The 25,371-nt window shown below is 36.1% G+C and overlaps 1 protein-coding gene across 1 annotated transcript; it reads right to left on the bottom strand.

The window, feature by feature from the left end:
- Positions 1-1,260: 1,260 nt before the first annotated feature.
- LOC116732421 (uncharacterized) lies at positions 1,261-23,122 on the bottom strand. Its single transcript, XM_032582569.1, has 18 exons — positions 22,983-23,122; positions 20,908-21,078; positions 20,462-20,695; positions 20,246-20,345; positions 11,178-11,419; positions 10,651-10,908; positions 9,433-9,873; positions 8,977-9,225; positions 7,831-8,088; positions 6,501-6,908; positions 6,029-6,277; positions 5,030-5,287; positions 4,062-4,319; positions 3,602-3,859; positions 2,354-2,611; positions 2,053-2,058; positions 1,801-1,880; positions 1,261-1,717 (listed from the first exon to the last, which is right to left on the bottom strand). The coding sequence occupies exons 1-18, from the start codon at positions 23,014-23,016 to the stop codon at positions 1,655-1,657; spliced, it is 3,825 nt and encodes a 1,274-aa protein (XP_032438460.1). The 5' UTR covers positions 23,017-23,122; the 3' UTR covers positions 1,261-1,654.
- Positions 23,123-25,371: the final 2,249 nt, after the last annotated feature.

Here is a 25,371-nt window from a genome sequence, read left to right as displayed (position 1 = left end):
CAGGCGTGCAAAAAGTTTGTGCTGCGTCTAAAAATCTTTACTTTGGTATCATCTTGTTAAAACATTGTTTAATGTTTTAAACAATGTCTCGTGGTTCATTGAAATGAAACTTTTCATGCTGCTTTTTTCAGATGAAATTTTCTTGTTCAACCGTTCCTAGCCAGCTATTTTTGTTCAGTGTTTTTTCTAGTTAAACAGCTAATGCTAAAGATATGTTGAAATGCAAGTTCTATGAACATTTTGGCTCAAACATCCCCGGATAATGTTTAGTGAAGATGTAGTCATTAGAAAAACAAAACAAAAAACGCTTTTAATGGTATTAATTACAACTATTTTCTAACTGCATTTTTCTTTATTACGTCTTCAATTTCATTTCACAATTATTCTTATTGTCACAAACATCCTAAATGTTTTCATTGTTAATTCCATCATCCGCCATCATCATTCCTGTGTTTTTCCTATGTTTATTTTGACTACATGCTAGTTTTCTTTCCTGCATGGGGAAACTCCCTATGCAGGGCAGAAAATTAGAAAATCGGACATGTAACCATTATCTGAACGAAGAGAATAAAGTTTGGCCGGTGAAGATCCCTCTAGTGTCTAAGTGCAGTATTGAAGTTTTGTAAGTGCATTTTATAAAAAATAATAAAAACTAGCTTTTGTTTAAAAAAATATTAACCACCACAACGTTTTGTTTGGAGTGAATGTTCAGACAACATTAAAATTCAACATTCGAATGTTTAAATGTCAAACATTCAGCTTTCACTTGCGAGCTGGGTAAGGTAAGGTAATTTTATTAATATAGCACATTTTCAGCAACAAGGCAATTCAACGTGCTTTACATGAATTAGAAAGAAATATAAACAAAATAAATCAAAGGAAGAGCAAAAGAAGAAAAGGTATAAGAGCTACTTATTAGTTCCCCATATTTAAGAATAAGTGGTCCATAATTAATAAACTAGTAGAGTTGTTTCTCTGGATTCTTGTTCTGATTTTGTTGATATGAGCCCTAATTCACCCCATTTACCCACAGATTACATTTTAAAAAGTTTGAGAGAGGAATGATTCTTTCTTATTTTCATCTAAATAAGTTTAGTTTATTCATATATTCAAGTTAATTCTTCCCAATACCTATTTACAACATTTGTTTCTCCCCATTACCATGATGATTTGTTGCATTTATATGATTGTAAAGCTGTATTTAAACGTTTAATGACCAGGGAAGCAACATGGAGTCACACTGAACAAAGTTTCACTTTGTTATGCTTTTGCTTTGTTTTGCTTGCCAACCTAGATGTGTGCATACCATCACACACCTAGGTTTTTTTTCTTCATGTTTTTTCAAGCTTTTGCATTTAGATTTCAATATGTCCCCCAAAATATTTTTTTTTCAATACAAGTAAACAATTTATATATCCCCAAAACCTTATTTAGAGGCAAAAAACAGAAGAATGCACACATATGATTTATGAAAATACAAGAAAACCTTAACTCAGTTCTTAATCAACAAAAAGAGATTAAAATATTACCCAAAGGGAAGTCGATTCTGTAAAACAACATTACAATTGAAATTAGTACATAAAATAAACCTCATGGAAAGGAAAGGAAAGAATGTTACAGATGAATTATCCAGAATTTGATTCCCTCGGTGATTTCATGGTTTGGAGGAAATGATTTTCAGAGTAATGTGTGGCGGCAGATTATTTTCTCTGAGGAGCTGGATTGAAAAATAAATGTATAAGTCAGAGGTTAAAAAAGACACAAATAGACATTAAAAAATGTAAATAGATATTAGCTTACCTCTATCAAAGCGTCTTCCATCTCTGATTTTGTCATTTCTTCTAGAAGCTCCAACTTCAAATCCAATCCAAAAACATAATCTGTTGACAAAAAAATTAGACGTATAATTCACAAAAACAAGATAAATCTATTAAATTGCAGATTATTAAAGAATAATGTGATAACTGTTTTCAAATTAAGTATAAATATTTGAAACATCTACATTTTATATCCTAAGAAAAAAAGAAAAACTAAAGAATTTTATTTACTCACTTGGACCTGTTTGTTGGTCAATGAAGTTTTGTTAACATGAAAAGAAAAAAAACATATTGGGTTGATTTTATTTTCTATCATTAATTTTTGTAATTAACTAGTCAAGGAACAACAACAACAGTAAGACATAATAAATACAGGTGCTACAAAAGACTTGGGTCAACTTTTATATCTTTAGAGATAATTCACAAAGTGCTGCAGTTAAATTCAAGCCATTAAACAACAGAAACTTTGAGTTTATAGGAAAAATAATGTAACTTAATGCAAACCATGAAGTACGCAACAGATTTGAGTATCTTACCAGTAGCCTCAAATATGCTGACTCCACTGCTTCTGACATTTTCAAACACAGAGAAAAGAGTGAATGTGTAGTTTGTACGAGGGGTCAGAGATGTGACTGTGTAGTTCACTGGTCCATATCCATCTGGTGCACCGATGAATGTCTCTGTGCCGTTAAACTGCAGAACAAAGTTGATGTTGCTGCCGACTTTATTCCACCGCAGAGTGATGCTGCTCTTATCTTGTTCTGATGCTCTGAAGCCTTTTGCATTTTCTGGCACTGAAACAAACAAACAATATTGTGATGGTTAAGATATGTGTCCCACAATCTTAAGCCAAATAATTCTACTAGGAACAAATCCAAATCAAGCAACAATATTTTATCAATTTCTAATATTAGAAGCAGAATCTGGTGAAGTGAAACAAAAGATTAGGGTTAGTTAAAGTAAAGGTTAGAGAGCAGTTGATTTTGAGATTTGCTGTCTGAATGAAGAGAGTTTGATTCACCTTTTTCAGGTTTTATTGGCTCTAGTTTCCTTTATTTCAAAATGATTAGACAGGAAAGCAGGTAATGAGAGAAGGGGAAAACATGCAGCAAGGGTCATCCATTCTTAATTTCCTCCACCACTAAAAGACACTGAAGAGGGTTAAAATGTACTTTTTACCCTTGCACAAATTGATGTTCTGGCTCATAGTGTTATTTTCTCATTGCATGTAGCATTAGACAATGTGTAAAAAAGAAAACCCCCCACTAGTGTTTTCATTCCTTAGACCTTGTGCCCATAAAATAAGGCATTTATTCACAGCAGCTTGGTTCCATGATTTAATTTAAAGTTGCATATTTTAAAACACAACTCTTGGAATTTGGAGAGAAAATGTCATTCTATGCGTCTACAAACGAACAAACTTAATCTGAAAAAATAGATTACTTTGGTTGTTTCGCCAATCAGAAACATTGTACCTTTCATTGTTAATGGAAGACAATAAAAATAGTCTGAGGTTTTGTTTCAGCACAGTTGTCAAACTTACACCATTAATACTTCCAGTTAACGCTGACTGGATAAATCTTGTAGCTTTAGAAATAGTCCAAAAATTTTATTGATCTCAGGGTAAAGTATGTTTTCCCATAAATTTGAGGTTTGGGTTTATTTTTAAGTGTGACGTTTGCAGGTTTGGATCATTGATGGTTCAATCTGATTTTGAAGATTTTGGAGGAAAAATTGTTTGCCTTGGTTGTGAATAAATAAATGAATGTACTTTATATTCATACCAGTGACAGCAGTAAGTTGTACTCCACTGCTTCTGACGTTCTCAAACACAGAGAAGAGACTGAATGAGTATCTGGTTCCAGCAGCTAGAGATGAGATGGTGTGAGTTACTGGTCCATCTCCATCTGGTGCTCTAATGAACGTCTCTCTGCCATTAAACTGGAGAACAAAGCTGGTGTTGTCATTGATTTTATTCCACTGCAGAGTGATGCTGCTTTCATCTTGGTCTGATGGCCTCAAGCCTTCTGCATTTTGAGGTGCTGAGCCAAAAGAGTTAAAAAAGGTCAATTCATTTCTTCAAAACCTTTATACTGAAAAATGTAGCATTTAAAAACAATATTGGGATGATGATACAACAAACTCAATGTGCACCATTAAATCTCAGATCTAACATGTTTAAAAGAGGTTCGTTTGGAAAAAAAAACTATTCCTAGTAATCAAGCATTGTTTCATTTGTCTTACCAGTAGCTGCTGCAATGCTGATTCCACTGCTGGTAAAATTTTCAAGCACAGAAATTAGAGTGAATGTGTATTTAGTTCCAGCAGAGAGAAAAGAGACGGTGTGAGTTACTAGTCCATATCCATCTGGTGCTCTGATCAATGTCTCTGTGCCGTTAAACTGGAGAACAAAGCTGATGATGTTGTTGAATTTTTCCCATTGCAGAGTGATGCTGCTCTCATCTTGTGACCATGGTCTGAAGCTTTGTGCATTTGAAGGAACTGGGAGAATAAAAACGGCAGGGAAAATGATAAAAGAAAATATATGTGCCATTTCATAACTTCTAATATGTCTAAATTAACTTATTAAAATTAGAACTTATTACAATAAAAATTTGTCTTAAGCATATATAAACTGTATGTATAAAAACCCCAGATACTTGCTTATCCACTGAAGAGAAGAAGTTTCATAGTCTCTGTGCTTTGTTCTCTCATGAAATATACTGCTAAAAAAAATAAAGGGAACACTTTAAGTGTTAAACACCTGTTTAAGTGTTCCCTTTATTTTTTTGAGCAGTGTATTTAAACTCTCACTAAAAACTAACCCGAGGGAAGAATTTAAATTCATACTTGACTTAGATTTTTATTTGCAAACAACTGTGTTGTTGCCTACTTAGAACTGTAACATGACATAATTAAAAGTGCAATAAACTTAAACATTAAAAATGGATGATTAATTTAATGACATATTTATCTTCTTGATATGTGATGTAACCTTGTTGTGCTTTGAGGAGCTTAGAACAGAATTTCTCTAACACTTAAAAAATGTTCTGATAATCACACAAAAATATAATTTATATTTGATCTTTGTTTCTTGCCTGCAACTCTTTAAATACCAATTTATTGGTAGAGTTCTTTGTATCTCAACACAAACATTAATGTGCAAGAGATGAAAAGTTGAAGTTTTATATATTAGATTTCCAGTATCTTACCAGTGACAGCAGTAATACTGACTCCACTGCTTCTGACGTTCTCAATCACAGAGAAGAGAGTGAATGTGTATCTAGTTCCAGCAGTGAGAAAAGAGACTGTGTGGATCACTGGTCCATCTCCATCTGGTGCTCTGATGAACGTCTCTCTGCCGTCATACTGGAGAACAAAGTTGGCGCTGTTGTTGATTTTATTCCACTGCAGAGTGATGCTGCTCTCATCTTGTCCTGACTTCGTAAGTCCTTCTGCATTTCGAGGAGCTGAATTTTAAAAAAAGGACATGTTCAGTTCAGGTTTTTGCAGTTCGGTTTTCATGTATATCTATGAGTAGCCAGTATCTTAATTGTAGCTTACAGAACAAAACACGTCCAGGTCAATTAAACAAGCTAAGAGGAAAAGGAATATAGGATGTATCAGTGTCACGTACTTTTTAAACATTATTGATCTTTCCATTGCATCTTTTCACTTTCAAAACCACATCATGTTGCTTCCAACCATCTATTTAATTTGTCCAAATATCAACATCATTCAAATCAACTAAACATAGTGGCTCCGGATGCACAATAATCAGAATTTGAATCCCCTAAGTTGACTGCTATTGGTGCAGAAAAGCACCAAAAGCTTCTCTGCATTCTGTTTTCCATTGTATTTTCCAGGTATGAGGGTTAAGGGGTTTTTACTACTAATTGAAAACAAGAAGTTCTCTGATTGTTCAGGGTACTGGTGAAACAATGTGAGCTTTTCATGAGGAATCATAAGCATTTGCTCCTGAGTTTCTGTTTGAACTGATGACTAACAGAGACATTGGCCATAGTTTGGAATCTATAAGTTTTGTCTCAGTACCTAGTACATACACAAAAAGCACTAAAAAAGAGGAGAAATCAAACCATTTTTTACAGTCTGTAGGCTTTCAGAGATGATAAAGTAAATTTATTTTTCTTAAAATAAAACCAAAGGAGATGATGGTGTGAAAAGTTACTTTGTGCAGCGAAATAACTTACCAGTGACAGCTGTCAGTTGCTCTCCACTGTTTCTCACATTTCCAAACACAGAGAAAAGAGTGAATGTATATTCGGTTCCAGCAGTCAGAGATGAGACTGTGTAAGTTACTGGTCCATCTGCATCTGGTGCACTGATGTTTGTCTCTGTGCCGTTAAACTGGAGAACAAAGCTGATGTTGTTGTTGATTTTATTCCACTGTAGAGTGATGCTGGTCTCATCTTGTGTCAATACTCTGAAGGGTTGAGGTTCTAACACACACAGACACAATATATATTCCAATATAAGCATTAGTTTTATCAAACATAAAATTTATATTTCACATTGGGTTAGGTTAAAGAAATGACTACAATTTATAAAAACGTGTGAATTGCGCTCTGTGTGTGTTTGCATCTGCATATACATATTCAAATTTTTTCGTTGTAAAAGGAAAACAGATTATTCTGAATTTTTAGTAAATTATTACAACAGTACCTGCACAATATGCCATGTTGCATCCAAACGGCTGTTGAAGTTTGTAGACGTAGTATCCATAACAAAGTTTGATCTGGATGGTATTTGAGGCAAAATAGAAGCAGGAACCCCACCAGGAACCAAACACATTGCGTGTTACAATTTCATTAAGCTGGACTGGATGAGTCCCGTTTATCCACAAAGGAACAGAAGTTCCACATCTGTTTTCTGCTACACATTTCTCTGGTATCTGAGCGCTGGTCTGACCCAAATAAAAGCGATACCAACCACTCCAGGAAATGTACCGGTCACAGTTAAACATTAAATAGTCAGTATTCTCTGTTGAACGCCATGTATCGTTCAGTACAGTGTAGGTGTCACAGGGGTCAAGGCATTGAACAACTCCATTGGTGGTGATGCAGTCTGTGCCTGAAGCACAACATCAGTACAAGGATCGTCAAATAGAATATGTGGGACAAAACAGAGGATAAGCATTATAAGTCTAAAGACACAAAATACTTTTGTTTTTATTTCAATTTACTGTCAGATTTTGAGTTAATGAGGGTGAAGAGCATGCACCTTTAGTGATATCCTCACTAAAGGTGCAGTCAGAGGACATCATAAAAAAATAAACTAAACGTCTCCTTTTTAAAAAAATAGATGTTCAGTTCAGGTATTTGCAGTTGGGTTTTCATGTATATCTATGAGTATCCAGTATCTTAATTGTAGCTTACAAAAAAAACACGTCCGGGTCAATTAAACAAGCAAACAGCAAAAGGAGAAACATTAGCGTTAAGTCTTGGTTTTAGCAGATTTTTAGTAGACATGGTACAACTAATAAATAAAATAATATCTTTTAAATCCTCATCAGTAAATCTACCTGTGACAGCCTGATAGCTACATGTTGCTTTCCATTTACAGTCGCTCTCTCTACATGGACTAAACAAATCCTACTCAGGACAAAGAACAGAAACATCTCACATTCCCTTTATGATTGAAAATGTTGATCCTATTAGGAAATTTAATGACCACTAAACATGTTTCTTTACTTTGTTGACCTTCAGATGAGACTCTTTAATTAGTTGCTACATAGCAGATTTTTGAGTAATTTCTTAAGACTTTAACAGTCTTCGAACAGAAAACTGGGTTATGAGAAATGGGGAAAACCTGTGGCAAAGGTCACCAGACCAGGATTGAACCTGTGACAGTTGTGCTTTACCCTGGACTACTGAGTCTTTTAAATTTTTATATAGCAGATGGTTCTTGTTCAATAACCAACCAATGGACTGCAGACTAACAGAATTTTGGTGTTAAAAAAGTTTCGCTTGCTTAATGAAATATAAAGTCTTACCAGTAAATGCAGTAATGCTGACTCCACTGCTTCTGACGTTCTCAAACACAGAGAAGAGAGTGAATGTGTATCTAGTTCCAGCAGTGAGAAAAGAGACTGTGTGGATCACTGGTCCATCTCCATCTGGTGCTCTGATGTTTGTCTCTCTGCCGTCATACTGGAGAACAAAGTTGGTGCTGTTGTTGATTTTATTCCACTGCAGAGTGATGCTGCTCTCATTTTGTCCTGACTTCATAAATCCTTCTGCATTTCGAGGAGCTGATTTAAAAAAAAAAGGAGATGTTCAGTTCAGGTTTTTGCAGTTGGGTTTTCATGTATATCTACGAGTAGCCAGTATCTTAACTGTAGCTTAAAAAAACACGTTCAGGTCAATTAAACAAGCAAAGAGCAAAAGGAATATAGGATAGATTAATGTTATGTACTTTTAAGCATTATTGATCTTTCCATTGCATCTTTTCACTTTCAAAACCACATCATGTTGCTTCCAACCATCTATATAATCTGTCCAGATATCAACATCATTCAAATCTATTAAACATAGTGGCTCCGGATGCACAATAATCAGAATTTGAATCCCCTAAGCTGACAGTCCTTTAGACTTTCCTGTGTCTAAAGGTGAGCTTTGTCATCAGAAGAGAAGAAATCGTCATTAAGTTGTTTATACTGGGATCTCATTCTTGTAGTCATAGTTTTTATTTCACAAGCAATAGTCAAAGTATATAGAAACACTGAATATTTATTATAAACCCCTTAACAAGCAGCTAAACGCCTGCATTCTGTTTTCCATTGTATTTTCCAGGGATGAGGGTTAAGGGGTTTTTACTACTAATTGAAAACAAGAAGTACTCTGATTGTTCAGGGTACTGGTGAAACAATGTGAGCTTTTCATGAGGAATCATAAGCATTTGCTCCTGAGTTTCTGTTTGAACTGATGACTAACAGAGACATTGGCCATAGTTTGGAATCTATAAGTTCTGTCTCAGTACCTAGTACATACACAAAAAGCACTAAAAAAGAGGAGAAATCAAACCATTTTTTACAGTCTGTAGGCTTTCAGATATATCAGATATATATATATTTTTTTTTTCAATAATGCCAATGGACATGATGGTGTGAAAAGTTACTTTGTGCAGTTAAATATCTTACCAGTGACAGCTGTCAGTTGCTCTCCACTGTTTCTTACGTTTCCAAACACATAGAAAAGAGTGAATGTGTATCTAGTTCCAGCAGTCAGAGATGAGACTGTGTAAGTTACTGGTCCATCTCCATCTGGTGCACTGATGTTTGTCTCTGTGCCGTTAAACTGGAGAACAAAGCTAAAGTTGTTGTTCATCTTGTTCCACATCAGAGTGATGCTGGTCTCATCTTGTGTCAATACTCTGAAGGGGAGAGGTTCTAACACACACAGACACAATATATATTCCAATATAAGCATTAGTTTTATCAGTCATAAAATTTATGTTTCACATTGGATTTGGTTAAAGAAATAACAATTTATAAAAATGAGTGAATTGCGGTCTGTTTGTGTGTGTGTGCATCTGCATATACATATTAAAACTGCCTCATTGTAAAAGGAAAACAGATAAGTTATTGCAACAGTACCTGTACAATATGCCAGCCAACATGTAGACGGCCGTTGAAGTTTGTAGACGTAGTATCCATAACAAAGTTTGATCTGGATGGTGTGTGAGGAAAAAAGGCAGCAGGAACCATACCAAGCGTTACACACAGTGCGAGTTACTATTTCATTAAGCTGGACTGGATGAGCCTCAGTTATAAACAAAGGAGCATGAGTTCCACATCTTTGTTCTGGTACACATTTCTCTGGTATCTGAGCATTGGTCTGACCCAAATAAAAGCGATACCAACCACTCCAGGAAATGTACTGGTCACAGTGTAAGATTGAATTGTCTCTATTCTCTGTTGAACGCCATGTATCGTTCAGTACAGTGTAGGTGTCACAGGGGTCAAGACATTCAACAACTCCATTGGTGGTGATGCAGTCTGTGCCTGAAGCACAACATCGACAGCCGGTACAAGAAGCTTCAAATAGAAAATGTGGGACAAAACAGAGGATATGCATTATAAGTCTAAAGACACAAAATACTTTTATTTCGACTTACTGTCAGATTTTGAGTTAATAAGTGTGAAGAGGTTTTCCTGCACCTTTAGTGAGGATATCACTAAAGGTGCAGTCAGAGGAAATCATTATATAAAAAAAAACAATCACACCTCACTATCAGTTAAGCAAACATTAGTGTTAAATCTTTGTTTTAGCAGATTTTTAGTAGGCATGGTACAACTAATAAATAAAATAATATCTTTTAAATCCTCATCAGTAAATCTAACTGTGACAGCCTGATAGCTACATGTTGCTTTCCATTTACAGTCGCTCTCTCTACATGGACTAAACAAATCCTACTCAGGACAAAGAACAGAAACATCTCACATTCCCTTTATGATTGAAAATGTTGATCCTATTAGGAAATTTAATGACCACTAAACATGTTTCTTTACTTTGTTGACCTTCAGATGAGAATCTTTAACTAGTTGCGACATAGCAGATTTTTGAGTAAGTTATTGCAAGCTATAACAACTTTGAACAGAAAACTGGGTTATGAGAAATGGGGAAAACATGTGGCAAAGGTCACCAGACCAGGACTTGAACCTGTGACAGTTGTGCTTTACCCTGCTCTACTGAGTCTTTTAAATTTTTTTTATAGCAGATGGGTCTTGTTCAGTGACCAACCAATGGACTGCAGACTAACAGAATTTTGGTGTTAAAAAGTCTCCCTTTCTTAATGACATGTAAAGTCTTACCAGTAGCTGCAGTAATGCTGACTCCACTGCTCCTGACGTTGTCAAGAACAGAGAAGAGAGTGAATGTATAGTTTGTTCCAGGAGTGAGAGATGAAACTGTGTGAGTCACTGGTCCATCTCCATCTGGTGCACTGATGAATGTCTCCACACCATCAAACTGGAGAACAAAGCTGGTGTTGATGTTGATTTTATTCCACTGCAGAGTGATGCTGCTCTCATCCTGTGCTGAAGCTGTAAAGCCTTCTGCATTTGGTGGGACTAAGATAAAAACATTACAAACAGTAACAGGCATATTAAACAGGAATAAAGCATTTTGTTTCACAGCATAATTGGGGGTTATATATATTTTTGTTTGTTAAACAAAAGCATAGCCTTCAAAAATGTTTATTGGTTCTGTGTTGCATAATGTAATGTGCTTAGAGACTGTAGTTGAGGGACCTGCAGAAAATGACCACACCACAGTCATGTGTTGTGTAAAATTATGGATTATTTATGGCTGCTGAAACATCGAAAATGAGATGCATTACTTGGTTTGTAGCAGACAAATGGCAAACTCAGGCTGCAATTTTCATCCGACCATCTTCCAGAGTCACTAAATGATCCAGCAACACACTGATCCCCAGAGGGCTCATTGGGTTCGCCATCCGCCCAGTTTCGAAACAGAGAGGTGCTTCCATCAGACCACAGCTTTTCCCGATACAGTCCAATCCAAACATTGCTGGCACCTATTAGGGTTCTGATGATTTCATTTTCTGTCTGATTTCGTACACTGGCAAGGAAAAACAATGTTAATAAACAATCATATTAAATACAGGACACAAGGAAAATAATCTGTGTTGGGTTTCCTTTGATTTTTTTGTTTCAAAACCAAAAACAATTATTGTGGGGTTTTTTTCAGTATTTAGTACCTAAATGAAAAAACAAAACAAACAAAAAAAACTTAAAATTGAAAATTAAAAATCCAGTGTTTGGTTTTTGCTTCAGCTAATAAATCTAAACTAAAATATACAGCTGTTATTTATAAATATGTAAAATGGAAAATATCATCCTTTTTGCTATGATACAGTCTGGGATTTATCACTTGGATTCCTTCTAGTAGAATTTCTACCAGGCCAAATTAGCCAACAGAAGAAATTGTGAACAATGATGGTGATTATCTGCGCTGTTTTAAAATTGTAGTCTGCCTGTAGTTTTAGCAATGGCAGCGGAGAAAGTGAACGAAGCTGTTCAGTCCATGTTAGTCCTTCCTAATACTGAATTAACATTAACAGCCACCTTGTTTTGCTGGACTCTTGTCTCTTCACAATGTATGATGGCTTGTTACAACGGAGACAATTTCCGGTAAGCTTCATAGCATCGAACTGGCACACTACATACGTCACTTACAAAGATTAGCAATAGGGTAAAAGATAAAAAACTTCAAAAGAAGTTTTTTATCTTCTTTTGAAGTTAAAAAACTTCAAAAGAAGAAGTTTTTTAACTTCTTCATGGCGTGAACTCCATGGAATTCATGCCTCCATGGAAATGAAAGTCATAGGCGGCAGGCAGAGTTAAGTTGACTTAAGTTGTCCAAAAAATGGTAAGTTGAAGTATGCTTAGTACATTTTAAATTGTACTTTAATACAATTTAAATACTATTAAAAGACACTAAGCACAAAATTTGTTGTTCTAAAATGTCACACTTTTATGACATTTTCCTAAGTGAACTTGAAGTATACTCATGATTAGTCTGACTTAAAGAAAGCTCAAGTATGTTAAAATTTAACATACTTCGTACATACATTTTTCACCAGGGTATGACTAGATAACAAGGTGAGAAAAAAGTTTTAACTATGAAAAAAATAACAAATGAGTGAGAAGTAGATCAGTTATGCTTGACTTTGACAAACTTAACAAATAGATGTGATGTGGAATAAGGTGTGTTTTAATTCAGCTTAAAAATAAAAAAGGCGACCTACACACAAAGTGACAGATCAGCAGTAAATCAGGTGTTTAAATTAGCTCATCAACCACCGCTGTGTTAGCGTGGCTAATAGCAGCGGTGGCTAATCTACCACAGGGATCACTTATTAATAATAGTAAAATACACATCAAGTCTAAAAGCATAAAACTGTAAGAAACTGAATGTTCTGCTCTATGTGGGGGAAATGCTTGAGTGTTTTTAGTGCTGAATCCTGATACATAAAGTTGCGTTGTTGTCAGTTGCTATGGCAACGAGTTTACAGAGAGCGAGAAAAAAGAGCGAGAGAAAAACAAAAGAATGATTTTGAGTTATTTTTCCTATTGCATAGCACTAAATGAATCCTACCTACATCTCCAGGTTTCACTTTAACGGACCAGTTCTACCGGCTATGAACGGCATGTAAAGAACAGTCTCATTAGGCGGTGAAATAAATTTGTGGAACAGCCTTTTGTGGCAATAGTTCTATAACATGTTTCGCAAATTACCTAATTTTGTTCGACATCCTCCATATATCACTGCCAAATTATTGATTCAGCGCTGTTTCTCTTCAGAACTAAACAAATTCATCTGATTCCTCTTCAGTTACTGTCTCATTCAGCCGCTCGCCTCAAACTCTCGCTGTCGCCATATTGTTTGTTTTCTCCGTGCAGCACGATTGGGGAAAAATTTTCAGGTTGGGTGGGAGGGGAGGAACTAGTGATGCATTCATAGAGTGTCGGATAAACCATACTCGCAGTGAATTTTGACAGCGAAAGTTTATTATTTAAACGACAATTTATGCTTGATGGTTGCGATATAGCCATTTTAACTATCGTAAATTGAAAATATCGCGATATCTCGAGTATACTCGATACATCGCCCAACCCTAGTTGGAACACAAGAATCAGAAATCCTGAGATCGAGATTCAAATCCTTGGCAACTGCTTCAAGGAAATGAATATGAATATGTATATGGGCAGCCTTCTTTTCCACTACACCATGCACTACCACATCGCCTAAACTGAAATATAATATCGAAAACTTACATGTAGTGAGAAATTCAACAGTGGAATTTCATTTGTGCTTTTTCTAAAGAAAAGCACAAGTTCAACAAACAGGCTTTAGAAAAAACCGGTGAAAAAAATATTTATAAGAATGACTGATACACGAAAAGAGGGAGCAAAGTATGACAAAAGATGAGTTACCAACAACAACTCAGCAACAGGAAGAAAATGGAAAATAGTTGACAGAAAGAAACGGCGGATTGTTCTTAGTGCCAAAATAAACCAGGACCAAGTGTCTACAAAGAGAAAGAATAACCATACTGTTAGAGATTTTTTGGTATTATCATTTTATTCTTACTTTAGGTCACATTCAGCCTATAGATCATTGTGATTTTCTGTTTAAAGTGTTCTCTTCCTTACGTGTGTATGGAGGTCACTACTGTCGGTTCAACTTTACGCACCTCCTAATTTAGTAACTACCTGTGAACAGTCGTATTTTGTTTTATTGACAGTACTGACCGAGATTTGAACCGGGCTCAGACCTTTGATCAGATATCACAGAGCCTCCTTAATTAGAGGACGCCTCTTAAGGGAAAGTCCTCACGTAGATAGAAAGTTTGTTATTTGCTGTGCTGCTATTGGTGTTTTGTTTGCTGTTTTGTTGCTGTGTGTGCATGAAGGAGTGAATGGTGTTTCTCTCTCTGGGAGTAAAACTCTCTGCCTTCGGAATTAGAATCCAAAGTGAAGAACCGCTTAGAGCTCGGCTCCAAGTAGAAGCCTGTTCTTCAGGAGGCACTGAGCGCTGACTTACAGCACTTTCTCTGAGAGAGCACGCGATACTAGTATTTTTAAGCTACAACTGCAAGTGATTTAAACAATGGGAAACACAAATTCCTGTAATTCCTCACTCGTTGAGGGCCCCGAAGGGGATGAAAAGTACATGATGTCCAGATTTCCTGGTAGCATTGTACATATAAAAAAAAATGGAAAAAGAAATATAAAATAGATGGGAAGCTAAAAATTGATCAATGGCAAGCAATTGTGGGAATTTTGGAAAGTAGTGTAGCAAGAAAAAAGGGGATAAAAAGGGTTAAAAAGGAGGATAAACTAAGGTGTGCTAAATTATGGTTAGAACAAATTAAAAAGGTTAAAGACAAAAAGCTTGTAGAATCAAATAACTTATTTGTAAGGCCAGCAGATATTGACAGGCGGAATGCCTCGGTGGGACGGGGGGAGCAGGTACGGCCGACTGCTCCTCCCCCAACCGCTGCGGCAGATTCGTCTGCCCTTGTCTCAGTGTCACCAGGCTCGGTGGATAGACAGCCGAGTGCACCTTTTAATACCAGTGAGGAAGCCACTATCTTATTTGTAAGACCAGAAGATAATGAGCCCATATTTAGTGCAGTTCAAACTCCTTCTCCAAATATGCAGCCCCCACCACCCTCAGCTCCTCCAACTCTCACTCCAGCACGAGCCCCAAGTACCAAACTGACCACAGACCCAGTGTCAGTTCTCACACCTACCAAAATTTACCCTCCTCTTCCAGTCTCTCCACCCCCATTATATAATGAAGAGAATGCAGGTTCAAGTGATCTGGGACATTCATATGATCTGAGAAAGTACAGAACTCCTCGAGTTATGTACAGTCCTGAAGGGACAGAACAATATCCAATGATCCAGGTCCCAAATCCTAATCCTAGAGATGCCTAGCCGCCACATATTTATGTTTTCAGACCCTGGACCTTGAAGGAGGCCAGAAAGGCGGTAGAAGGAGTAACACCTGCATCAGAGGACCCTGATAAGTGGATAGAAGACATGACTGGATTAATCCATTCATATAGACTAAATGGAGTAGAAACAGGAGAAGCAGCCATGTCATCATTAGGAAAAGATTGGGCAAAAGTGAGGGGAAATTATACAGGGAAAGAAACTAATAATAATAATATTTTAGTTCCAATTTCATACCCTCCAGGAGCTAACCCTGCTCTCTCTGATGCATTTAAAGCACAATGGGACCCGTTGTGTGAGAGAGTTAGAGTAAATTTCCATAAAAGGGCGAATTATAGTCATTTGTCAGGGATTAAACAAAAAGTTGGAGAGGACGTAGACGATTTTCGTCTGCGGTTTGAGAAGGAGTTCAAAGTTCACAGTGGGATCACTTATGACGGAGGGCCAGAAAGTGTATATCAACAACAGCTAAAAAACGCTTTAATGTCGAGTTTCCGCCCTGAAATTGAGGGCTGGATTAAAAAACACCTAGTTGAATATGATGCTGCCTCAGTCCCACAGCTGATGACGTGGGCACGTCATGCAGAAAAAGTAGTTAAAAAACCAAAAACAGGATCAGATGTTTTTCATCTGGAGGATTTTGGAGAAGTAGATACCTCTGTCTTTTTCCACGGCTCCTTAAGAGGCCGAGGGAGAAACAGCAGCAGAGGAGGTCGCTATGAGCAGCCACCCCGAAACTATACCCCTCAAAAACCACAACGTCCAGATGGATGTTGGACTTGTGGCCGTCCTGGCCACTGGGCAAGACATTGCCCAGAAAACAAAATAAATCACCGGAAGGGTGGCAGATGGGAGAAAAAACAAAAGTATAACTCCTCAGCATGACTAGACTTTTCCACAACCAAACAAAACTTAACACCAGATCAAATTGATGAAATAGTGGATGTATGTGCAGCTTGGGATATGTTAAATGCATTAAAAGAAAAACCTTATATCACACTGATTGTTTGCGGGGAAAAAGTTGAATTTTTATGTGACACCGGTGCATGCAAAACAGTTTTAAAAACTAAAATAGAAGGTGTAAACCCCACAAATGAGTCCATTTGGGTGAAATCTGCCGATGGACAAACACATAGGGAACATATGTCAAAAAGCACATCTTTTAAAGATCCTGAAACAGGAATTAAAATAAAAGCTTCTGTTGTAATGTCACTTAAGTGTCCAACAAATCTGTTAGGTAGAGCTGAAAAAAGATTTGCTGAACTTAAACAAGCATTAATGCAGGCAACAACTTTGATTCTTCCAAACTATAAAAAAAACCTTTGTTCAAACTGTAGACTGCAGGAATGGATTTATGACCTCTGTGTTACTACAGAATCATGGTGATAAGCTAAAACCATTGGCTTTCTACTCAAGAAGGCTGGATTCAGTAGCACAGTCTCTGCCAGACTGTGTGCAAGCAATTTGTGCTGCAGCGTTAGCAGTAAACATGTCGGCTGACATAGTTTTGTTTCACGAAATGGAGCTGTTAGTTCCACATGCTGTAGATGTTCTACTTTTGCAGAGCAAAATGAATTTGCTCTCACCAGCACGACACCTTTCGTACACGGCGACACTTTAGTCACAACCACACGTTGTAATAAAACGCTGTACGATCCTGAATCCAGCTACTTTGCTTCCATTACCATGTGATGGAACGCCACACAGCTGCCTAGAAGCTACAGAGCATTTGCAGCTTCCTAGGCCAGACCTACAGGACACCCCATTAGCAATAGGAGAAGTCTGGTTTGTTGATGGGTCATGTTCAAAGGACCCTATGGATAAAAACCAGACAGGTTATTCTGTTGTTGCTTTGCCGAACGAAATAATAGAAGCAGAAAGAATTTCTAGCACTCATTCTGCACAAGCAGCAGAATTGATTGCTTTGACTAGGGCATGCGAACTGGCTAAGGACAAGCACCTGACAGTGTACACAGATAGGCAGTATGTTTTCTCTATGCTGTTTTATTTTGCGAAACAATGGGAGCGTAGAGGAATGACAACCTCTACTGGGAGACCAATAACGCATGCATCTTTGCTTAAAGATCTTTTACAAGCAATACAGCTCCCAACTAAACTAGCTGTATGTAAATGCGCAGCTCACACAAAAGGCAAAGATGAAGTTTCAAATGGAAACAGACTAGCTGATAAAATCGCTAAAGAAGCTGCAGCAGGGAAGCATGGGAAAGGTATTTTCTCAGCACAGACTGAAGGGGAACAACAAATGATAGACAAAACAGTACTAAAAGACATGCAGGACAATGCACCACTGGCTGAATAAAGGCTGTGGATAACTAAGGGTGCAAAAATGAATGTCGGGAACATTTTTGAGGTTAATGACAAACCAGTGCTTCCTAAGTCTTTGTTTAAAGCAGCAGCAATTGTGTCACATGGGCGCTGCCATGTGTCAACAGGGGGGATGGAATCCATAATACAGCAGCATTTCACAACGTATGGTTTAAATTCTTACTTAAAATCTTTTTGTACTGCATGTCCAGTCTGTGTGAAATACAATCCTCAGGGAAACATAAGGCCAAAACGAGGCAGGTTCCCAAAATCATCTTATCCCTTTCAAACTATGCATATGGATTTTATTGAACTTTCACAAAGTGGGCCATATAAATATTGTCTGGTGATGATTGATGCTTTTTCTAAATGGGTTGAAATAGTTCCAGCAAAGCATGCAGATGCTTTGACAGTAGCTAAGGCTATTTGTAAAACTATCATCCCAACACATGGCATCCCACAGACTGTTTATAGTGACAATGGACCACATTTTGTAAACCAAGTGAAAGGAAAGACATGGTCTGGTGAAATATGTGCTTATTTTGAATGGATTTGAGTTGTTCTCCATTGAAGGATGTTCTGACAATGGGCTAAAGTATTTTGAAACCAATAGATAACAATTAACTTGGGAAACAATTATAGAAATTAAAAATATTATTGTGTTAGCCATTTTCAGAGCATTAATTTAATGGATCAAGAATGTTTTAAGAAATGTTTTGAAGAATCTGTTATTGATTAAGTTATCACTAAGAGTACTCAGGTGGGTCGGAGATGTGGAATTGTAATGATTTTTCTAAACTTGATTTTTGTTTTGATTTACATCCATTTAAAATGATTTTGAATAAAACTTTAAATTCTACTACAAGTAAAAGACCTAGGAAAAAAATGGGTATATTTTGAAAATGTCTGGATTTGTTAAGTTATACATTGACATTATAATTTCTCCAGGTCTAACTCTTTTGAATTTTGTTTAAGGAACGCATGTTGACTGTTTTAGACAAAAACAACCAGTAAGATCTAGTTTGTTCTATAAAAGTAATTTAAACTGGACTGTTTCATTCACACTGATATTCATTGTTTTGATGGTAAATGTAAGCTTTACAACTACATTTTTAAGCTTTTGTTATTATTTTGTTTTTGTTTAATCCTATATTACAAGATTAGTTTCAAATGAAGATCTGCATATGTTTGACATTCAGGGAAAACGCTAATTTAGAACCTTGTCTTTTGAAGCAGGTGATTACAGGGTTTTGGTGTTTTCCATCTGTTGGCGGTGGAGTATATAGAATAATGGAAACGTAAATTGAATGGATCACATCCACCATTTAATGAGCAGAACTGGACAAGTAGGAGATAAGGCTTCACGTGATGAGTTGCTCATGGCTTTCTACACAGACTGGCCTGGAGTTCAGAGCTCCAGGCAGGACTCTGGACTCTGCAACAAAAGCTGTTGTCATTCGAGGAGGAGTGTGACTGCTTGGAGAAGCGGTTTCACATTTATTTCGACGATAGCAGCCACAGAGCCACGAGCGTTGGAGAATTCACTCGGACACACAGTGAATTGAAGATATTTGTGATGACTACACAAATGAATGATGCCTTTGGAAAATCTGAACTCTGTTTTGTCATTACAGTTTTGCAGCTGTTTTCCTGGTGCCCTGCGGATGTGGTCTCATTCAAAGTCTGCGTTCTTTGATAAAAAAAAAATAAAGTAATTCCCCTGATGGAGAATGACAAAGCCAAATTTATTTTCTTTAAGTTAAGCCATTGTTTGATTATGCTGACACTGATGAAGATGACACTAGAGAATGTTGTACTTATGTTTATGATGCTAATGAAACTCCTGTCGATGATGCAATGTCTGCTTTAACAACCTGTGATAGGTGATGGCACAGGATGCAGTTTCCTCTTTTCTATGCTTAGCTTTGGCATAAGGTTTACGCGCATAATGAAATGATAAAAAGGGGGGAATGTTAGAGATTTTTTGGTATTATCATTTTATTCTTACTTTAGGTCACATTCGGCCTATAGATCATTGTGATTTTCTGTTTAAAGTGTTCTCTTCCTTACGTGTGTATGGAGGTCACTACTGTCGGTTCAACTTTACGCACCTCCTAATTTAGTAACTACCTGTGAACAGTCGTATTTTGTTTTATTGACAGTACTGACCGAGATTTGAACCGGGCTCAGACCTTTGATCAGATATCACATCTGGAACTGGGTTGTTAGATGTTTGGGTTAGAAGCTTTATGACCTCTGTTGTTTTCCTGACTGCCCCCTTGCCTGTTCTTCTTTGACAATAAAAACAGGAGCTCATGTGAGAGCCGATCAGAACGCTCTGTGGATTGTTCGGAGGAAGAATTGGCAGAGTGTTCTCCTTTTGCAAAAGCTCTACATAAAATTCATATACGTTGTCTGTGGTTCTTTCTTTTATTTAGGTTCGAAAGGAAAATACCTATCACATACATTAACTTCTTAAAGTACAAGACAAAAACCCAGAGGAAAACATCTGGAATTCATGAACTACAATCCCTCTCTCTATAGATTATTATACATTAATGCAGTATTTGCTTTAAGATATCATCTTGTTATTTACCTGGCCAGGTCAACATAATTGGCACGGCAGAATTTCTGAGCTTCTGTCCAGTTGAGTGAAAAAGTACTCAAAACATAGGATGGTGATCCACCTACTGTACCTGTAAATATATAGACAAAAAGTAGAATAAGAAAACCAAAAGAAAATAATAATAATCTTTCAAATATATAACTGCAATATACAGTATATATATAGATATATATATAACACTCTTACCATTATAGCACACAAATTGCATTGTCTCTGTGCACCCAATATCATCCCATTGGCCCACAGGGAGATAACTAGAACCGCAAAATCTAACACAATGCTGTTGTCCAAAATTATTATCGGGTTGGCCAGGTCCCCAGTTCCTAAATGAATATTCTCCAGAATCGTAGAAGCTGCTGTCATTTAGGGACCATTTCCAGCTGTTTATTGTGTCATCATAAAGACCTATCCAGGCTTTGCCTAAATAAATAATAAAAAAGTTCATTACATTAAAAAGCTGCAGTGAAGCATGTTTATACTCATAGGATAAAACTTTCACTAATATGAAAACATAATAAAGGTAGTTTTATTTATTTAGCACATTTTCAGCAAGAAGGTAATTCAAAGTGCTTGAAATGTGGAATTTGTGTTTATACCTGCGTTGTTCACCTATTTTCAAATTAAAAACCCACCTGTATTATTGGAGCTGGTACTTAAAAAATCATCAACATCAGCTGTGCTTTCAATGGTGGCCAGATCAGTGTAGTCCCGTCTGCAGACGCTCTGAGCTTCTGTCCAATTAAGCGAAGTATTCACAAAGTAGTACTGATGGCTTTGGCCACAGGCAACACTGAGCAGGGCGCCTGAAATAAAACAGACTAAACTTTAACAGCATTGCATTACAGGCATTGCATTCATCTTCCTTATTTATTCCAAGTGTTCTTTCTGTGGAAAATGTCAGCAAAAATAGTGATTTAAAGCATTTGATTATTATTAGTGTATCCAAATGACAAGATGTGGAGAGTTAAGTTTTCTTCAGCAAGAATCACTGTGAATGTTGACATTCAGATCTACAATTTGTTTATCCTAAAACCTTTCTAGCATTTATTTTAATGCAATATCCATGATTTGTGTAGTTTAAAATGATTTATATTTATTGAACATGGTAAACTTGAAGGAACCACAAAGTAACCTTCATAGCTGGTTTGCGGTGTTGTAGTCAAGACAATCTAAACTGAGATCAAGTCAAGACCAAGAACAGCGCCCAGTACTACATGACAACCAAAGTCACATAGCAATGACACAAACCAACAACATCTACACATATAACTTTTACTTATTTTTGACACAAATGGAATCCCATAGTTTTGGAACAAAACTACTAACAATCAAAATGTGCAAAAATTATTAAAACATTCTTTTTTTATCTAAAACAAAAGTAGGTATACAATCAGAACTAGATAGTTACAATGTATTAAAAAACTTTTTTTTGGGTGTGCCGTGGTGGCGTAAGGGGTTAGCGCGACCCATATTTGGAGGCCTTGAGTCCTCGACGCGGCCGTCACGGTTTCGACTCCCCCTCTATTTCCCTGTTTCCTGTCAGCCAACTGTCATATAAGGGACACTAGAGCCCATAAAAAAAAACCCTGGAGGGGTAAAAAAAACATTTTTTTTAATGTCAGAATAATGAAAGAGAAATAGTTTTTTGTAGTTGTCTTCAAGTTAACTAAGATACCCTTTATAAAAAGCAGAGGTTTGTTTTGTGAGGGTAAAATAAAAATATTTCACCCTCAGGTGGTTTTCAAATGTTGTACATATGTAGAAAAATTTCCATAGAGGCAAAGACATGATCCAAGAGGCCATCAAAAAATGGTCTCTAGTCCTACAACACTATTGGTTTGTTCATCTCCAGACCTACAGGGCCAGTGTTGTGGCACTAATACGCCTGACTGAAAAGCTTAATGACCTCCTCAATAAGAGAAACTCTGGCAAATAATTATTAATATTTTTGCAGATCAGCTTCCCTGGAGGACATACGTCATAGTTCCTATATGATTTCACCAATAAAGTTGTTTTGGAGCTAAACTACTAACAGTCAAAATGTGCAAAAATTATTAAAACATTTTTCTTTTAATTTAAAACCAAAGAATGTATACAATTAGAACTAGATATTTACATACAATGTATTACAAATCATTTTTTTAAAATGCCAGAATAATGAAAGAGAAATAGTTTTTTGTAGTTGTCTCCAAGTTCACTAAGATTACTGTAATGTACTATTAGCGAAACCCCAGCTGAGGATGCTTTATAACTTTTGTATATAACATTTGTAAACCAATGTTAGTGTTATAAAGAGGTAAACCTGTGAATGTATTTTAAACACACTACTTACGTAAGTGACATCCTAGAAAAATGGAAACAAGTCGGTCAAAATCAGAGGAACAGAAGAAACAAATCTGGTTCATCTGGTAAAATTTCCAGATGCCTGAAAGTGCTAATTACATATTCAGTTTATTGACTCAATTTAACAGACACATTAGGTCATTATAATCAACTTACAAACACATTGTCTTATCACACTTAACACAAATCATAACTGCAAGATAAAACTGAGTGAATCAGGTCTCTGAAGAAGCTTTTAACACACAAATTTTTAACACAACTTGATTTTAACTTTTGCCTTACATTTCCTCTCTGTCTCAGTTTCTCATTGTGAAAAAATTACTAAAAGAAAAAAGATTATTAGAAGCCAGAATAAGATACCAACCTGTGAGCCCAAACAGGATGAGCCTGAAATCCATCAGTAAAACCTTGAGAAAAAATAAAGTATCCAGATAATATCTTCTAAATCCAAACACTATCAATGCATTTCACAACTTATACAAGCTAGTAACCTAAAAACTGCAAAGCACACCTTAACAAAATCTGCATGTTTATAGGCATTTGAGGTGGGTGTGGCAAACAGTTACCAGCAATCAGTTACCAGCATCTGACAGTACAGGAATGAGGATGAGCATAGTTTGAAAACAAAAGTTGTCAGGCAAGAAAACAAAGAAATGTCGTTTTATGCACCAGTATTTAACAACACCAGAGTTCATAGAAATTCACTTTGCATTAACGTTTTTTTATATCAAAAGTCTATTGCCAATATTATAATTTGTGAGACTAAAAAGTCATGTAAGCAGGTCGTCAGCAAGTCGGTCAAAATTAGAGGAACAGAAGAAACAAATCTGGTTCATCTGGTAAAATGTCCAGACGTCTGAAAGTGTAAATCACATATTCAGTTTATTCACTCTATTTAACTGACACATTGGGTCATTATAATCAACTTACAAACACATTGCCTTATCACACAATCTTAAAAAGTACTGCATGTTTATAGGTATTTGAGGTGGGTGTGGCAATCAGTTACCAGCATCTGACAGTACAGGAATGAGGATGAGCAGTTTTTAAAAAAAAGATATCAGGCAACAAAACAAAGAAATGTCATTTTATGCACCAGTATTTAACAACACCAGAGTTCATAGAAATTCACTTTGCATTAAGGCTTTTTTTAAAAATTAAAAGTCTATTGCCAATCTTATAATTTGTGAGACTAAAAGGTCATGTAAGCAGGTCGTCAGCAGCACAGGAGTAGCAGAGGAGATTGTACTCTGAGTGTTTTCACTCAATGTCAAACTTCTAGTAAAAGTCAGAGTCCAGTCATCTGTAGAAATATTCAGATTATTTTGCAGCTTTCTGGGTCTATCAGAAGTGAACAAGAAACTTTGTGCAAAATTGGTAAAATGCTTAAATCCGTGGTGTGAGAACAATCTTGAAGAAAACAAAATAAATTGGGTCATTATGAATTGTAGAAAAGACACAAATGGTCAAACATTTTTTTACCATGAGTAAAATTTAAATATCATGGTGTCAAACTGGATTAGAGGCTGGATTGTTGGGCTCATATGCCATTACAAAGACAGAGTGCCAACCTTGAGCATGTTGGAACATAAATATGCTTCAAAGATAAATATGATAAAAAGAACATCTCTTTAAATGAACCCACAAACCTCTTCTTATCACAAGATATAATTTACCAAAATAATATCTGGTGAAACTGTTTCATTTGTTGCAGTGAAATAGTTGGAAGATTCAAACAGAAAGCTAAAGAAGCTGGAAGGACAGAACACATATTTTATTTAGAAGCTTAGAAAATCTATAGGAGATAGTTAAATTAGTTTAAAATAACAAAGAAAAGTAATAACACTAACATGCCCTGAACAATTAAGTCTAATGTAACCAGGTAATCAACTTGGAACAGCAAATTTAATAATGATTTAAACAGAGAAAGAAACAGATGAGTACTGTCTTAACAATGACGTATCTCTGAAAATCCAAATAAAGTATTGTTTTTCCACAATAAAGCTCTGTAAAATGTTTTAAAAAATAAAGAAAAAAGAAAACTATAGTGAAACAGAAAACAGACACGTTAACAAACAAAAAAGGACATTTTATATTAATCTTTAAATCATCCACGGCTTTGTGAACAATCAAGCTGACATAGTCAGAGTCAATCTGTGCAGATTATCTCAGCATAGGTCAGAGTTTAGCCAGCATTTCCTTGTTTTTCACACTGAACTTTCTGACAAACTACATTCTTCATTTAAACAAACAAAACTTTTTTTACTGAATACCAATTGGCCCTTTAGAAAAAGAATAAGTTTGTTTTGTTAGGGTAAAAGAAAATTATTTTACCCTCATGTGGTTTTCAAACGTTCTACGTTTGTAGAACTTGGGAAAAAAAAATTCCATAGAGGCACAGACATAATCTAAGAGGCCATCAAAAAATGGTCTCTAGTCCAACAAAACTATTGGTTTGTTCATCTCCAGACCTACAGGGCCAGTGTTGTGGCACTAATACACCTGAGTGAAAAGCTTAATGACCTCCTCAATAAGAGAAACTCTGGCAAATAATTATTAATATTTTTGCAGATCAGCTTCCCTGGAGGACATACGTCATAGTTCCTATATGATTTCACCAATAAAGTTGTTTTGGAGCAAAACTACTAACAGTCAAAATGTGCAGAAATCATTAAAACATTTTTTTTTTAAATTTAAAACAAAAGCAGGTATACAATTAAAACTAGATATTTACATACAATGTATTCAAAATC

Source organism: Xiphophorus hellerii, chromosome 14, assembly GCF_003331165.1.
Source record: "Xiphophorus hellerii strain 12219 chromosome 14, Xiphophorus_hellerii-4.1, whole genome shotgun sequence".
Taxonomy (NCBI): Eukaryota; Metazoa; Chordata; class Actinopteri; order Cyprinodontiformes; family Poeciliidae; genus Xiphophorus; species Xiphophorus hellerii.
The sequence above is the reverse complement of the archived record's forward strand: the minus strand, read 5'-3'. Positions and strand labels throughout refer to the sequence as shown.